The following is a 17882-nucleotide window of genomic DNA, read 5'->3' as shown; positions in this document are numbered from 1 at the left end:
TTTTCTTATGTAAAACGATCGTATTATCCCTGTGATAAGCTAATGGCACGAACACGGTCGTGACACGGCAGGGGATACGCCAGACCAATCGCACTGCTCGAGAAGGTATTCTTCATCCAATCAAATATCCGGAAAACAGTATAAACACGGCGCGGACACGGTCACGCTAAGGTCGCGGCACTGTCAGACAATCACATTGCGCGAGAAAAAAATTAAAATTCTAGAAAACATCACGATCACGGCACGGCACGCTTACGTCACTGAGCTTTTCACAGTCATACGAAAACCACTCTAACTTGGCTGCCGTCGCGTGATGGTGCAAAACCTCTATTACAAAGGCAGCACCTTTTACTCGAATATTTCAAGTAAATAAGTCGTCACTCGTTTTGTTTCGTATGTGTAGGTTAGCAACCCAGATGTCTACGCCCATAAGGATGCTGTATTTACTCTAACCTATGCTGTAATCATGCTGAATGTTGATCAACACAATACTAACATCAAGCAACAAAAACCAATGACAATCGAGGTAAGAACACCTTTCGCCAGCACAGAGAACATGTCACGTTTTGAACCAGTAAAAAATGCTAAAGTGCATACCATATAAAAAGTTAAAGAAGACTTGAAAAAAGCCCTTGCTCATTGTCAAATTTCCTAAAGATTACGACGAAACCAAGATGACTATGTAACCTCATAACCTCTATCATGCAATTTTATTGGTCGAATAAAACGCAAATGTTTATTGGTTGAATATGCAAGGCTTTGTTTGTCGACTAAAGTCGCCTACTGCTCTCCTTTAAAAGTCGACAAAAGTTGCCCATGGCTGTGAAAAAGTTTAACTTGACAAAATTTTACAAATTAGTGCAAGTATAGAGGTCTACTGAACTTACTAATTTGTGAAAATTTGTGAAAATTTGTACAAAGATGTTCACGTAGTATATATTGTATGCACTCTACCATCATAGAAAAATGGAAAGTAAATGACATTTTTATATCAGTGGGAAACGATATGGAACATTCGTATACAGCATTTCGTGCCGTGTCGTATGTTTCCCACTCATGCGATAACCATTCTTATGGAAAGCCATTTCAATGTTACAGCATGTCGTACCGTGTACTTGATGTAAGTCAGCACCGTACGTTTCCCACTCATACGATAGCCATTCTTATGGGAAGCCATTTCAACGTTACAGCATGTCATACCGTGTACGTGCTGTAAGTCAGTACCGTACGTTTCCCACTAATACAATAACCATTCTTTTGGAAAGCCATTTCGATGTTACGGCATGTCGTACCGTGTACGTGCTGTAAGTCAGTACCGTATGTTTCCCAATCATACGATAACCATTCTTATGGGAAGCCATTTCAATGTTACGGCATGTCGTACTGTGTACGTGCTGTAAGTCAGTACCGTACGTTTCCCACTCATACGATAACCATTTTTATGGGAAGCCATTTCAATGTTACGCCATGTCGTACCGTGAACATGATGTAAGTCAGTACACTATTTCATCCACTCATACAAAAATCGGCTGTATGATTTTTTGACAGGATTTCAAGCGAAATCTAAGAAAGATCAACGGTGGAGTGGATTTCCCTTCGACGATGTTAGAAGAGATCTATCATGCCATAAGGTACTGGTTCTCTTATACAAAATGATTTCTCTTCCACCTTGACCCTCAAAAGAAATTATTGCATTTCAAAATTTTTTAAAATGCGGTAATTTTGTTGCAAATTGTCTCTATCGAAAACTTTCAAAGGCTGCAATATCAAAATTGAAAAACAATTCGTGCTAGTGTGTTATATGCACATAAAGGTGGTGGAAACCTTTTTTTTTTTTCCAGGACTGAGGAGATAGTTATGCCAGCAGAACGAACTGGAAGAATACGTGAAAACTATGACTGGAAGGTAAAACAAAGAAATAATACTCCAGGGAATAACTGACATGAGTGGTCTGAAATGGGAAAACGGTGGATTAGGTGTATGGAGATCTAAAGTCTGCTGTGCTGAGCAAAACAATTTTCATGTAAACATGTAAACACGAACGTTGTTGGCAATCACGTGAGGGTCTCAGCCAATCAAATTGGACTTCTCTTACTGAAAGACTGACCTCTGTGATGTGTGTGGGTAGTGATTCTTGGTTCATGGTTTTGTTAAGTGTGACATCCCTCGAAACATCTATCTTCAGCAATGTTGTAAACACGTAAACGTCGTACCGTATGTGCAAGTCAGGCCCTGTTTATGATCCTATGCCTAGGATCTTTCTTGCAGGCGAATCAACCTACCGGCTATCTATTTTTTTGCTTTCTGTTTACATGCACATTGGCAGGCTTCTTTCGGGTACTAGGATCTTCCTAGTACTAGGGTCTTCCTGTCTGAAAGATAGGAAGATCCTAGTACTAGGATTGTGTTTGACTCTAGCAAAACACATGTAAACGAGAAAGGAGAGATAACTCGCCTACTAGGGCCAAGGGATATTTATCTTGGGACTTCTGTGGTGTTAATGTGAGTAATTACGGCCCCGTGCCGTACCGTTCTCATGTAAACTAAACGCAAAAGTTATTTCGTCTGCAAGGAAGATCCTAGAGCTAGGATCATCCTCCTCCCATGTAGGGGCCTCAAACAACTTTAAGAAATCTGAGTTTTCGCTAATTAGAACATAAATTTCTCACTCAGACTTGTTGTAAATTGGTTGGACGGAAGCCAAAGCAAGCAGAAAATGTGGCACGTCTGGAGTTGTTTCCGTAACATGATGCATTGTGGTCTAGCTTGGGTATCAACGCCTTTCCTTTCGTTTACCTAATATGGTGTTATTTGTACTCAAGCTAGACCATAATGCATACTGTTTATCGATTTCAGAAAATCGTATCAGCCAATCAGAATGCAGGATTCGCCATATATGACTGATATATTCTTGAAAAAATCAAAAACGCACGCGCGTGCTGTGTGCAGTTATAAAGGACGTGGGGATAGGTAGAACGCGAGAGAAGTGTTAGGAGTAGCACGACGCTCTACTCGACACCTTGAGTGTTCTGCCAGTCCCTAAGTGCTTTATAACTCCACACAGCACAGCACAGCAGGCAGGTTTTTTTGTTTCTTTTATAAAATACAAGGGCGCGTGCGTTGCTTTGTGCTCTCATAAAGCACGCACTGCCAACCAATCAGAATGCGAGATTTATAACAGTTATTTTATAATTGTACACATAGATGCTGTTACGTCGTAGTAATACCCACGAGGGGAAATACATCAGTGGCGTTGATTCCAGTTTTGATCAAGATCTGTTCGCTATTATCTGGGGACCAACTGTCGCGGCTCTCTCATATGTCTACGATAACGCTCTGGAGAAGAATGTGGTCCAGAAGGCTATATCAGGATTTAGGTAAGTGTACCACTTCTACCAGACCCAGCCTAGTATTGCTATAGATTACTTAAGGTGGTGTTTCACTTGGCAAAGTTGCTTGAAATTTATATCTTAAATAAATAAATAAATCACTTTATTTAAGTGTCTAGTCGTTCGCACTAATTGGGGACACTTTTCGCTCACACGCATGCACTACCACTACATTCAATAGTGCAGTTTTCGTATGACTGTGAAAAGCGCAGTGCTTAAGCGTGACGTGCCGTGACCGTGATACTTTTTAGAATTTTAATTGGCTGATTTTTTTCATGCGCAATATGATTGGTCTAAATGTGCCGTGATCTTGGCGTGACCGTGTCCGCGTCGTGTTTATGCCGTGTTCCGGGTATTTGATGGGATGGAGAGTAAATTCTCGTGCAATGTGATTTGTCTGGCGTATCCCTTGCTGTGTCACGACCGTGTTTGTGCCGTGAGCTTTTGACAGTCATACGAAAACTGCAATATTCTATGCACACGACGCTCAGCTCGCATGTTGGGATCTACCACTACATTCAATATTCTATGCACACGACGCTCAGCTCGCATGTTGGGATCTACCACTACATTCAATATTCTATGCACACGACGCTCAGCTCACATGTTGGGACCTACCACTACATTCAATATTCTATGCACACGACGCTCAGCTCACATGTTGGGATCTACCACTACATTCAATATTCTATGCACACGACGCTCAGCTCACATGTTGGGATCTACCACTACATTCAATATTCTATGCACACAACGCTCAACTCACATGTTGGTTTTTACGGAGGGAGGAAACCGGAGAACCCGGAGAAAACCCATGTAGCATAGGAGAGAACAACACATCAAAGAAACTCAATTCACATGTAGTGAACCAGCAGTGCTCGAACCAGCAACCCAACCCGTTGGACTTACAGCGGTGAAAAACAACACATGTTAAGATTTTTTTAACCAATATCTGATACCACATAGTATTTTCATTATTTTGTAATATGCTTAATAATCTCTAAATATCTCATCGCTGTCTTTTTCCTTCCAGGCGTTGTTCTCTCATCTCAGCCCATTACAGCCTATCTGATGTCTTTGATAACCTGGTCATATCACTCTGCAAGTTCACTACCCTTCTCATTCCACCAGAGGTAAGGCAGTTTCCCGACCAACCTCTGTTTATTGGTCAGTTGTCAAAGTCCAAAAAAGGGTTTTTACACTAATTTATACGTCTATTAAGCGACCAACCTCTGTTTAGCGACCAGTTGTCAAAGTCCCAAAGAGGGTTTTTCACACTAATTTATACCTCTATTAATCGACCATCCTCTGTTTAGCTACCAGTTGTCAAAGTCCCAAAGAGGGTTTTTCACACTAATTTATACCTCTATTAATCGACCAACCTCTGTTTAGCGACCAGTTGTCCAAGTCCCAAAGATGGTTTTTGCACTAATTTATACCTCTATTAAGCAACCAACCTCTGTTTACCGACCAGTTGTCAAAGTCCCAAAGAGTGTTTTCAAACTAATTTATACCTCTATTAAGCGACCAACTTCTGTTTACCGACCAGTTGTTAAAGTCCCAAAGATGGTTTTTACACTAGTTCATACCTCTATTAAGCGACCACCATCCATTTATTTGAGGGTCCTTGAGAGTGGCCGCTTAATAAAAGTTCAACTGTAGCTCATACTGTGATTTGTTTTTAGGCTGGAGAGTCACTAGCAGTTGCTTTTGGTGGTAACCTGAAGGCTCAACAGTCTGCACGCACCGTGTTCGGGCTAGCACATCGTCATGGTGATATCCTCAAAGAAGGATGGAAAAACATCATGGATTGTATGCTGCAGTTGTTTAAGGCCAAGCTGTTGCCCAAGACTATGGTGGAGGTACGCAGTTAGATTATAGACCAAATTCAAAACTCGCACCGATGTGAGGCTTAAGTTGTGAACAAAGGAATCTGGCGAGATTCGCGATATTTGAATCACGCCAGATTACTTTGAGTCACGCCAGATCCCTTTGTTCACAACTTAAGTCTCACATCCGTGCGAGTTTTGAATTTGGTCTATAGTGTAGCGAATAAGGGTGATATATCAGTAGCTAGTACACTCAACTCTGTGGTCTCTGGATTCATTTCTTACATACAACATCAACATCACATACATTATTAAATCACGGGTGGTGTAAGAGTAGTGCACTCACCTCTCACCTCTGGGGTCTAGGGTGTGATTCCTATACTCAACATCACATACATTAGTGAATCAAGGGTAGGGGTAGTGCACTCACCTCTCACCTCTGGGGTCTAGGGTTTGATTCCTGGACACAACATCACATACATTAGTGAATCCAGCTCTTCGCTCGCAGGTGTGAAGAAAGACAGTTCACAAGTTCAGTCAAGTTTTGATCACGTGATGTAAAAAACATGTCCTCGTGGTACAACATTGGCATCACGTGGTCGATTTGAAATGTACTTGCGGATAACATAACAGACGCTACGAAGGCGATTAAAAAATCTCAACTACCTCGGTCTACTGGGAAGAGTAGTATGCAACATTTTTCTCATATTTCTGACGGCGTCTGTTAATGTTTTTTTTTCTTTGACCTCAGGCTGAAGATTTTGTTGATGTCAGTGGGCGAGTGAATCTCTTGAAAGAAGAACTGCCCGTTGCTAAGTGAGTATTACTTAAAGTAGAAACACGATAAAAACAGATAGTAAGCACCGAATCAATCAAGCCACACTTGCTCAGGGCTCGAAATAGCAGCCTGCCAATGGCCAAATGACTGGCCAAATTTCAGGTTTGGCAGGCAAAAATAACGATGCACTGCCAGATGAATAATAAAATGACATGCAAAATTTACTGGAATGACCTCCTTTTACCCTGCTCCTTTACTTTGGCAGGCTGAAAAAAATTTCTATTTCAAGCCCTGTTGCTCCTATTATATCTAGAATGACGCACATGGTCACTTGAAACATCTTGGGCCATCTTGGATCGCAAGGCATTATGGGGTGTCCAAGGAAAAAATAAAGCTTTGTTACAGTAATGACGTCGATTGATATTAACAGCTCACTACAAGGGAATACAACAAAAGATGAATTAAGACGTCACTTCGATCGCCTTAACCCATAAAAGAAAGAGACACACACGAAACTCTATATATTTCCGGTCATCTTTGCTTTGTTTTGCCCCCTGGCAAGATGGCCACCGTATCGTCGAAGTACTCCATTTCTCTTCCCTTTTATAGCGGAAGTTACGTCACATACCAAAGAATCTAACGCTTGTTTCATACGTCTTTCTTCCAGGACAGACACGTCGTTATTTTCTTGGTATCAATACCTAGTGAATCCTGAGCCTGCGATGACACGTGGTCAGACACCAGAAGACAAGGAAGCACAGAAGCAGGCGCAGACTGTCATCCGGGTATGTTGAACATTCCTCTTTCGCAATGAATGCATACCGAAATTTTGATGACCGCTGACTTGCGAGTTTGGCTTGGTTTAAAAGAATTTCATAACAATACTCAAAAGAATACTAACCAGGTTCTTTAAACTAATTACGATCCTGAGACGAAAAAAACTGACCGATTTTCTTTGATTAAATCGATATTCTCCTTACGAGCGCGCGCTATGGCGCAAGAAACAAGCGTAAAAACTTGACGCGCGCGCTCACGCTTTCGTCGATCGTTAGCCAATCAGTAACCTTAATTTTGAAACGACAATACTACAAAATGTTGTCGTCGCAAAAATATAAGAGAATATTTAGTGAATCGCGATACTAAAAAATACTGGTAGAGAAAGAAGTAGTAGCTACTGACTCGGACGTATTAACTACTTCAGCAGCCACGCACGCTTAATTTAGCATTTTTCTTTAAAAAAACTAGGATTTTCTGTATTTTTTTTATTACATAACTTCACTCTTTTGTAACTATTGTCGTCTTACATGGGGTGGCATTATATTCGTTGTATTTAGTAACACGTATGTCTTGTTGCTTTCAGGATTTACACCCGGAACTATTGATAACCGAGAGTAAATTCCTCCGTTTCGAATCTCTCAATGAATTAATAAAGGTTTGTATCTTACATGACAAAAGACATAGCCGCCATGTTGGTTGATATAACGAAAGAAACCAAGACCCAAAGTCAACCAACATGGCAGCTATGACGTCACTTGTACAAGGACAAAAGACATGGCCGCCATGTTGGTTGATATGAAGAAAGAAACCAAGACCCAAAGTCAACCAACATGGCGGCTATGACGTCACATACACAAGGACAAAAGACATGGTCGCCATGTTGGTTGATATGAAGAAAGAAACCAAGACCCAAAGTCAACCAACATGGCGGCTGTGATGCACTACACAAGGACAAAAGACATGACCGCCATGTTGGTTGATATAACGAAAGAAACCAAGACCCAACGTCAACCAACATGGCGGCTATAACGTCACATACACAAGTAAAAAAAACACACCCTTGCTTCCTCGGGACAACATTGATTCGCTTGCTAGATTCAACCATTTTGTACCGTTTGCTTATATATTTTTGCTATGTATATCCAGGTACTTACGTACACGTCGAACCCAGACAATTTCGAGTCAATTGGTGTTCATTTTGATGAAGAATCTGCCGTGTTCTGCTTGGAGTTATTAATACGCGTGGTGCTACAAAACAGGTAGGGTATAGATATTATACAATAGAGGTTTTGCACCATCACGTGCCTATCCCATAATACTGCTTGGGCTTCCTGTGGTTAGATGGCAGAACAAAATCTCTTTGCTCTCGGGAATTGAATATTCCATTTTACAGTTCCATTCAGTGACCACGAATAATAGTTCCTAGGCGAGACTGGAGTTTCCGCGCATAGCAAAACTACAGTTTATCATGCGCGGTAACTCCAGCCTCGGCTAGGAACTATTATTCTTGGACACTGAATGGAACTGTAAAAAGGAATATTCTTTTTCATGTAAAACGACTGTTTTGTCCCTGCCATCTAACATGGCTGCCGTCACGTGGTGGTGCAAAACCTTTATTATTGGATGTGGTTGAGAATGATATCGTGAATTGTCAAGATCAAGGCCGTGTTATCTGCAGAGGCCGCAGGCTGAGTCGGATAAAGCGGACAAGGTCTTGATAATTTACGTTATCATGCGAGAACTGAATTCAATAATTGTTTTATTATACATTTTGTAAACAAAGAATAAAGATTTAATTCTGTTTTCAAAAAATAAGAAACGTATTTCGGACATATTTCCAAGATGGCGTCTATTTTGTCCCCTAAATGCCAACTCCACCCAGTTTTCTCCTCAACCTCGGAGTGGCTAATTATATAGTGCAGTTTTCGTATGACTGAAAAGTTCACGGCACGAACACGGTCGTCACACGGCAAGGGATACGCCAGAACAATCACATTGCACGAGAATTTACTCTCCATCCAATCAAATACCCGGAACACGGCATATAAACACGGCGCGGACACGGTCACGTGAAGATCACGGCACTTTTAGACCAATCATATTGCGCGTGAAAAAAGATAAGCCAATAAATTCTAAAACGTATCACGGTCACGGCACGTCACGCTTACGGCACTGAGCTTTTCACAGTCATACGAAAATTGCTCTATGACCTAACTTACAGTAATAACCATGGAACTAGTGAAAGACCTTCCTCATTTACAGCTCATTTACTTCGTTGTTGCTATATAGGGATCGAGTATCGATGTTATGGCATACCATTAGAGATCATCTATCCAATATCATTATCAATGCAACTCACCACAGGTAACCCACCGTTAAATATTTTTAATCAATCTCTGTTCCTAATTGCTTGAGGTGGATGCAACGGCCAATCATTTTTTAAACACAGCGCACCTTCGCACGCTTTATTCGTGAGCCCCTTGCTCAGGGCCCGGTTGTACGAAGCCTGGATAGCGCTATCCTAGGGATAAATCCCTATCCAGTGGATAAGTCGATGCTGTTATCCGATATATCTATCCACTGGATATGATTTATCCGTTGGATAGCGCTATCCAGGCTTCTTACAACCGGGCCCAAGGAGAATAGCCCACTTCCGAGATATTCTTTGCTTGTCACACGTACAAAGGTTTCAGTACGAAGCTACATGCTAAATTAAATTTAATCTTTGCTCTTGTCACGAATCACTGGGGGCATTATATACGAAGCCTCATCTTGAATCCTTTGTGCGTGACAAGCGAAGCCCCCCCCCCCCCCCCCCCCCATGACCATGCCTTAATTTAATTACTTTTACTCACCTCCTCCTCCTTATCGCCTAGTTCTCTGGTTGAACGATCAGTCGTAGGTCTTCTTCGTCTCGCCATCCGCTTACTTCGTAAAGACGAAATCTCCTCCCAAGTCCTGACAACGTTGCGAGTCTTACTAATGATGAAACACAGTGTCTTAATGGCGTGTGGTCGACAGATATGCTTTGGTCTTCACGAACTCCTTCGAACCAATGCTTCTAGTATCACTACCACAAGAGACTGGATCACAGTGTTTACTCTTATAGAATGTGTCGGCGCTGCAGCCACGCCTCCCACCGTGACCGCTAGGACCCCGGCTCCAGCACCAACTGTAGTCAAAGACGTCGATAGTGATTCAGCTATTGGAGAATGTGATTCGGTTTCCGACGCGTTATCGACTTGTGATAGTGATGTCGGATCGTTTACGGCAATCGAAGCTGATTCGGGGACATCTACATCGGGGGATACATGGTTGTTGATAAATAAAGATGAATCGGATGATCTACCGGCGAATCAGTACGACTTGACGGTCAGTGTGCAGCTCAATAAACACGATAGCAAGTGTTTTATCAAGTCTTGTCAAAGCCTAACCTTCTTGATCCGTGACTGTAATCACGTAAGGAAAGAGAACTTCTTACACTGCATCCACGCTGTCCGCGTCTATGCTGAAGCTAGTCTCAACAGCGCTGCCGGACTCCGACAAAACGAACACCAATTCAAAGACCCTCCGGTCGAACCAAAAAGTGGCCGGTCGAATAAGAAAGGTTCGAGTTCAAAATCAAAGAAGAGTCCTACCGGTGTTACTAAAAGAAAATTCGCTCGTTCTTCTGGAAATAGTTCATCTACAAGCGAAGATGAGGTGGAAATCTTCGAGACGATCAATAACGCGTACGACGCTATGTCGTTACAGCTGATTGAACTAATCTACGCACTACATACCCACGCCGCAAGATTTTACGACAAAGATACAGCAGTCACAAATATTAACAAACAACCAAGTCAAAATGGTCCAAAAGTAGGTCTTACTGCGCAGGCTCCAATCATTGGTACCCAGGTCCCAGCGCATCACGTCCAGGTAGAGGAACCCCCCGAAGCAGGGGTCGAGATGGGTTTCCTGTGGACTAAGTGTTGGTGCCCTCTACTGCAGGGGATAGCGAGGCTGTGTTGTGATAACAGGAAGGAAGTGCGCATGTCTGCTTTGACGTACTTACAGAGGGCTCTATTGGTGCATGATATGCAGACGTTGTCTGCTGTTGAATGGGAGTCCTGCTTCAATAAGGTAGGGTATAAAATGCTTACATGTTACGTCATTGCCGCCACGTTGGTTTTCGATAACAAAGCATTCCTCATTAGCTTCTCTTGTTTGATCAACCAAGATGGCGGCTGTTTCATTTTTATTCATATCTCAAGGGATTTTGAGTCATGTGGTTGACCCCAAGAATACTAGGTAGTCTTAAAGGGGCACTTGAAACTTGGTTAAACTTATAAATACGTCCCCAATAGTCCCCAAACAACATTTTCTTCCCAATCGAAAGTGGCAGAAAAAGCTAGCTATAGGAAAGCAAGGATTCAGAGTTATTTTCTCTGACTACGGCCGCCATGTTTTAGATTCGATTGACCGCCTGATCAGATTTCTTTCTGCGCGCTGATTGGCTGTTTTTTGATGGGCTGTCAAAACGAGATCACATGGGGAATAATCAGTTTCCAATTTTCCCTTTTTCACCTTTATACTTATTAGCTAAACATCTTGCTTTAAACCAGGTATTGTTCCCGATGCTGGCTCGCTTGTTAGAGGTCAATAACACTGGTGATCCTATCGGGCTGGAGGAGACAAGAATGCGTGCAGCAACACTGTTATGTAAAGTACGTATATGAAAACACAAACTGTAGAGGTTTTGCACCATCACGTGACGGCAGCCTTGTTAGATGGCAGGAACAATACAATCGTTTTACATGAGAAAGAATTCAATTCCCCAGAGCAAAGGGATTTTATTGTTCTGCCATCTAACCACAGGCAGTCCAAGCTGTATTATTGGCGTGTGCACGTGATGGTGCAAAACCTCTGTTACGTTCAATTATTTGACAACAAATTTATACGAGTTAAATAAAGATTTTTATTCTCGTGAGAATTACAGCCATTCTCAATCACACGCGCCCTCTAGCGATTGTTTCTGTCTTGGTGGACGTCAATCACAAGGCGTTTCTATGACATTGTCGGAAAACACAAAGCTATAAGGGCACGTGCCTATAGAATGTCATGGAAACGCCTTGACTGACGTCCACCAAAAGCTTCTTCGTCGCGACAAACAATCGCTAGAAGGCGCGTGTGATCGAGAATTCTCGACTTTCAAAATCCCCATAATGCCTTGCGTTTTTGGGGGGTAACCAATCAAAAAACTGTCCCAAATTGAAAGGTTTCTTAATTGAATTTATACTATACCTGCTTTTATCTGTACAATACTGATTATCAGTTTATTCCAAGTTATTTTTGCATGTACAGATCATCAAGAGTTTTGGTCTTACAGAAAATGTATTGACTTACGAAAAAATGTTTAAAATTTACCTTAAACGTCTTCAAGCTTCTATCTTTTTCTGTTTTTTACTTCTTCATTTTATGTTTGGATACCAAACAAGGTATTTTAAACATTGTCTGATCAACCTTCAGCAAAATAAGGGGGTTTTTACCCTCTGGTTACCCCCCAAAGACGCAAAGTATTATGGGGATGTGAAAGTCGAGAATGGTTGTAATATGGCTGTCGTGTGATAGGGGTTTATAGACCGTTTCTGAGATAGCGAACATGGTGCATTTTGGTCTAGCTTCGGTACTAACATCTTTTATATATCTTGCATTATATGGTGTTGTTTGTACCCAAGCTAGACCACAATGCGTCCTGTTTATCGAACTCAGAAAAGGCCTATGGTTGTAGAAGCGAAATTACTAACCATCTTTATCGTTTTGCATCAGGTATTTCTGCAGCATTTAACAGCATTGCTATCTCTCTCGACGTTCACTGCTCTTTGGTTAACAATCCTTGACTACATGGACAAGTATATGCACGCAGACAAGAGCGACTTGCTGGTAAATACCTCTATATAGGCTTTGTACCATCACGTGATGACAGCCATGACAGGAGGCAGGAACAATTGGATATGGTCTATTCTGATTTACATGAGAAAGAATTCAGTTTCCCAGGAGAAAAAGACTATTGTTGTGCCTCCTGTCATGGCTGCATCACGTGATGGTGCAAACGGAGATCAAAAACAATAAGCCTGGAGCGAGATGACGTTTTGGGAAGAAAAGGATTATGGAAAAGGATTATGAAAAGGATTATGGTCTAGAGATGGGGGTAAAACGTCATCTCGCTTCAGACTTATTAGAGCTTTCGAGCTTTTGTATATTTATTTCTGGCTAATGAGCTCTCTATTCCTGTGCACTTATTTACCTTTTTTTTTTTGACTATTTCAGTACGAAGCTATCCCAGAATCACTCAAGAACATGCTCCTCGTCATGTCTACGGCAGGGATTTTCGAACAAGAAGATTACACCTTGAGCTTAGGCAATGCTGACAAAACCAAACCTGCTGGACCACGCCTCGCACGAACAGATTCCGAAGTCCACCGCTATTCAGCGCTATGGCAGGTCACGTGGGAGAGGATTGACTGCTTTCTTCCCAATATGAAGCAAGAGTTGTTCCTGAGGTCACAGCCTTCATCGAGAGCTAGTTCACCTCAGAGCGCTAGACCCAGTAGTGATGGAGAAGCAGTGACTGAGAAACCAGAAAAGTCTGCGAACGTTGAAGGTAAGGAATATTTACGAAGATAGCTATCACATAAGAAGAATCCTATATTGTATGACGAGTGGTCCTGGGAACTAGCGGCTCATTGGTTCATTTGACGGGACGTTGTCATTCGAGCCACGTGAAGGTCTAACTATTTGTAGATGTAATTACAAAGGCAGCACCTTCTCCTCAGTTATTTTAAGACCCTAAGTGCTGGTCCGGGCGGGACTCGAACCACGACCTCCCGCAAAACAGATCGACGCTCTTACCAACTGACGTAATTAGGTTTTTGTTTTCTGCAAAGATCTCGACTTCAAATCAATTATCTGTCATCCCAGTGGCTTAATAAAGCATTAATGTTCGAAATGCCGACTATAAATGTAAGACTTTTTGGTAACTTAGTGTTCTCTCGACCTATTTTGATGAGCCATGCCATTCAGGGCATAACTTTTTACAGTTATCAATGATAGCAAAAGCCACGACAATTCTTTGCGTTCTGCATTCAAACTACTGTTCATACATCCAAAAGCTATATAGTGTTTGGTCATAGTTAGAAAGACGATACAATACTTTTTATAACAAAGATATCTATCAAAATGTTGTGACCACTCGAAATTCTCCGAAGCTCGACCTGATATAGTCACGTTTTGATGCTACGCTCATCACAATACTGCTTGTTTGTTGGAGTGGCGTGCTCAACTACGATAACAGCTATTTATGTAACAAAATAGACTAGAAAAGCAAGTCGTGATAATAAAACACTCTTCGATTTTTTAAAGGAGGGTCTACTAAAAGCATCCAAGACGCAAGGCCAACCAGCCCTCCCCCCAAAGGAACCAGTATCACCTCACCTCCCCCCCAAGGACAGCAAGTGTGCGTCATGCTTCAACCCCCCTTACCGTCGCTTGGAAATCGGAGCGGGTCTCCGACACAGCTTGGGTCCCTAGCTGACAATGTTCGTACATCTGTACCTATCATACTAGCACCAAGTCCTGAGCTAAACAAAAAGGGACCCAAACCGGTTCAACCTGTTTGCGAAGCTCAACCGACCAATGAGAATACAGAGAATTCACACGATCCTTCTCTAAGAGAAGATAGTACTATTGATCTTACTTCTGTTATTGAAGAAGACGAGGCTACTGATCAAGCACCGGAGAAGCCTCCCAAGACTGCTATATATGATATTTAGACCTTATACGTGGATTAATCTGATTGGCTGTGAATAGCCACTAAAATATGAGTCGCAGAAAAAAGAAATGGTTGAAAAACTGAATTTTGGAAGAAAGATCTCTTCCTCTTCTAGAATTATTTTCATTCTTCTTGTCAATCGTTCTGGCTGCCATCAGCTTACCTCATCATGTGACGGAACAATGAACCAATGGAAGCACAGCAATTTATGACGTCATTACCAAAGATGTCGTCATCACCACAATTCCAGTCATTGTTTCAATCATGTTTTTAAATAGACTAAGAATTTAGTGTTTTAGCGTACTTAAACCATTCAAGACACTGTTTTTATCCGCTATATTAGAAATATCGCTTGTTCATTGGTGGTGCAACAAGTAATGAAGTTTGTTATTTTTTGGAGAGCTTTCCCAATAAAGCCCCGTTTACACTGGCGATTTTTGCTGCGACTTTTGCTGCGGTTTTTGTGAAAATTTTCGGAAATATGAAATCTTTTGTCTCATCCTTCAAAAGAGACATTCGCATAGGAAAATCTTGGTGTCCTGAAAAAAACTTTACAAGTAAATTCTTTACCATTATTTATTATGGACAAAATAGCAAAAACATCGCTAACGTAAACGGGGCTTAAGATTGCAGTTTCTAATCAGTGGGAAGACCGGGTCGAATACGGACAATTGTGAAAACGGTACTATAAATATATCTATTTGTCAGTGATTTTTTGTTCATTTTGTCATCAAAATTGGGCTGCATTTTTGAGCTCAATGGTATTAAACAACTACTTACACCTATTGCAAAAAAAGTTTGTCATCGCCAAAGGCGATAGGGGATAAGCGATATAGATAGGTTATTCCAAGATAATAATAATAATAATAATAATAATAATAATAATAATAATAATAATAATAACAACTTTATTAGACAGGGTAACACCGTTACCATAAATGATAATTTTCAGGTGGCCCTCAAGATCCAAGAATAGCTGGAATTCTTGTGTTTCTGTTTCTTATTCTCGTCAAGAACATGGACGAGTGTTAGTGTTGAGACTGATTCAGTGTTCTTTGTAGTCGACGAAGCCATTTCCGTCTCGGAATGACATATCGCCTATCGTCTTCGCTATCGGCGATGACAACGTTTATTGAAACAGGTGCATATTTGAAATTCTCATTTTATCCTGCCTGGTCAACAACTGTCCTATCTTCCCAGTCCTTTCACTCTTGAATAAGCAAAGGTTGAGACAAGGGTGGTGCGGTCTCAAGACGGACGACAGAAAGAACACGTTCTTTTACGTGCGCACGTCACCGTCTTTAAGCCATGTATTCCTCATCATGACGTCGTTAACGTTCTGATAAGGCCAGCGGTCTTGAAGAGAAACATGCGCACATGGAAAAGAATGGGTTCGCGTTGTCGACTTGAGATCTTCAACTCCTTTGTGGAATGTTGGAGCAAATTTTGTATGATCTTAAACAATGACTTTTCATCTGACCTCCGTTTCCATAAACCTTTCCCGAATTCCCTTGCGATACCACTAAACTTTATCAAGTCCGTTGTTTCGCGGTCACGCAAGCAAATTGGAAAAAATTTACAAATAAATTCAGTGAATATGTCACGGAGCCGTAACCATGACGCCACTTGCGTTACCCGAATAGTCATTTAGCGCACTGTGATTGGCTGAAATGTAATCGTCCATCACGTAACGGTGCTGCGCGCCGTGACGTTTGGCGCGGTGCGTACGAAATCCATTCAATTACCTCCATAACGCCTAAAGATTCTTAGAACTGAATGATTGGGAAATTCTGGGAGCTATAAACCTTGTTAATTCGAGTATAATGTTTTCTCATTTCAAACCACTTTGAATAAGATTCTCTGTTTGAATCAGAACCATATGAATGTATCTTTTTATGAATAACTTGTACACCAAAATAATACTCAAGGGAATGAAACGTAGATTGAAATAAGAAAACATTTATACGCTCAAATGCTTGATCTTTCGTAGATTAGAATGGATTGAAGATCTCTGTGTGGAATTTTTAGGGGGGGTGGGGTAGGGAACGCATTACATTCGTAAGAATTTTAACTCGTGGATGCTACTCCAATAGCGAGTTCACTTTTACTAAAAAAATGTTGGACTGCTTCGATATACAAAATCCTAACGAAAGTTACCGACCAACTAGACCATCGCAAATGAAAAAGTTTTGATGGACGTCAAAAAAGAGGCACGACAAAAGGACTGACGTGAATACTTACGTCAACATGTGCAAACACCGTTGCCCTTACATCATGTCGCTGACGCTGACGCTGTCAGAAGTCTCGCAGGATTCCGGCTCCGAATTTCAAACGCTTGACTCCTAAAAGCTATTGCTATGACTATGATTTCAGTTTCTTCAAGAACAGGCAAGTCAATACCGATAGTTCTGCAGTCAAGCGTTTGAAATTTGAGGTCGTAATCCTGTGTGACAATTTAAAGAAACCATTTTGATTGACGTCCGCAAAAACTCAACTTTTCGTTTGTGATGTAGGTCTAGTTGATCGCGTGTGACTGGGAATCAATCGCAGTAATTTGGGAATTCGTTATATTGCAGCGAGTCTTTCTCAAACGATGGAAATAGTGAATTAATTTAAACGTCCTTGGAAATAGTAATCTCTGGTTTAATTTGAAATTCCTGACAAGCAGAATTTATTTAATTAAGGACGTTTTTGCAACGCCATAAAGTTAATTGTGCCAAGTTGATTTTAAAGCGAATGGCGCTACTATCTCCACGAAATATGTTGCACATTAATTTAAAGTCATTATTAATAATAAATAAATAAAGATTTTGGTATGTCATCAATGAATAGGGAATATTTATGATTACTGAGCTTTTCTTCTGAAACGTTTCAACGTTTTAGATTTGTTTCATTTTAAATTTAATTTTAACATTCTATTTCTTTTGCTCTCGCCTCGACTCGTCTTCTCTTCTCTCGTTTCCTCTCCTCTCCTCTCTTATGGAAATATGATAACTCTCCTCTAAGAATGTTTTCAATAATAATAGAATAAAAATTTAACAGGCAACCGGTCGTTATACAGAGGTTGGCCACATTAAAGGTGGTCGCATAATAGAGGCTCTAACGTGTGGTTTTCGCCGATTCTTTTATATTTTAGCAACTGTCTTTCAGCATGCGATTCAATTTTTTCTTCTGTTTCGTGCGCTCGTCATGTCATAATTACCCCGGACTGAAAACCACTTAGCGATAATTATTCCTGTCAGAGAAGATAAACTTCAAAGTGACAGACTTGGGTCGTTGGGGGGTCATGTTCGGGCCTG

At 41.2% G+C, this 17882-nt stretch overlaps 1 protein-coding gene across 3 annotated transcripts in view; it reads left to right on the top strand.

Annotated features, from left to right (window-relative positions):
* LOC116292289 (Golgi-specific brefeldin A-resistance guanine nucleotide exchange factor 1) overlaps positions 1–16062 on the top strand; it is a 34351-nt gene extending 18289 nt beyond the window's left edge. For all 3 annotated transcript variants that reach the window (XM_089028639.1, XM_089028641.1, XM_089028640.1), the window contains 16 exons: positions 404–526; positions 1549–1631; positions 1842–1905; positions 3205–3377; positions 4423–4522; positions 5075–5251; positions 5970–6034; positions 6664–6781; positions 7357–7428; positions 7920–8032; positions 9063–9137; positions 9650–10895; positions 11378–11479; positions 12582–12695; positions 13083–13416; positions 14175–16062. In XM_089028639.1, coding sequence (XP_088884765.1) covers positions 404–526; positions 1549–1631; positions 1842–1905; positions 3205–3377; positions 4423–4522; positions 5075–5251; positions 5970–6034; positions 6664–6781; positions 7357–7428; positions 7920–8032; positions 9063–9137; positions 9650–10895; positions 11378–11479; positions 12582–12695; positions 13083–13416; positions 14175–14584 — 3369 coding nt within the window. In that variant the 3' untranslated portion in view covers positions 14585–16062. The remainder of the gene's footprint in view (positions 1–403; positions 527–1548; positions 1632–1841; positions 1906–3204; positions 3378–4422; positions 4523–5074; positions 5252–5969; positions 6035–6663; positions 6782–7356; positions 7429–7919; positions 8033–9062; positions 9138–9649; positions 10896–11377; positions 11480–12581; positions 12696–13082; positions 13417–14174) is intronic.
* The last annotated feature ends 1820 nt before the right edge of the window (positions 16063–17882 follow it).

The sequence above is a fragment of the Actinia tenebrosa genome, unplaced genomic scaffold (assembly GCF_029948245.1).
Source record: "Actinia tenebrosa isolate PJP-AT-01 unplaced genomic scaffold, QUT_ActTen_1.0 PGA_scaffold13__45_contigs__length_12533684, whole genome shotgun sequence".
NCBI lineage: Eukaryota > Metazoa > Cnidaria > Anthozoa > Actiniaria > Actiniidae > Actinia > Actinia tenebrosa.
Note: the sequence above shows the minus strand (reverse complement) of the source record. Positions and strands in the feature narration are given on the sequence as shown.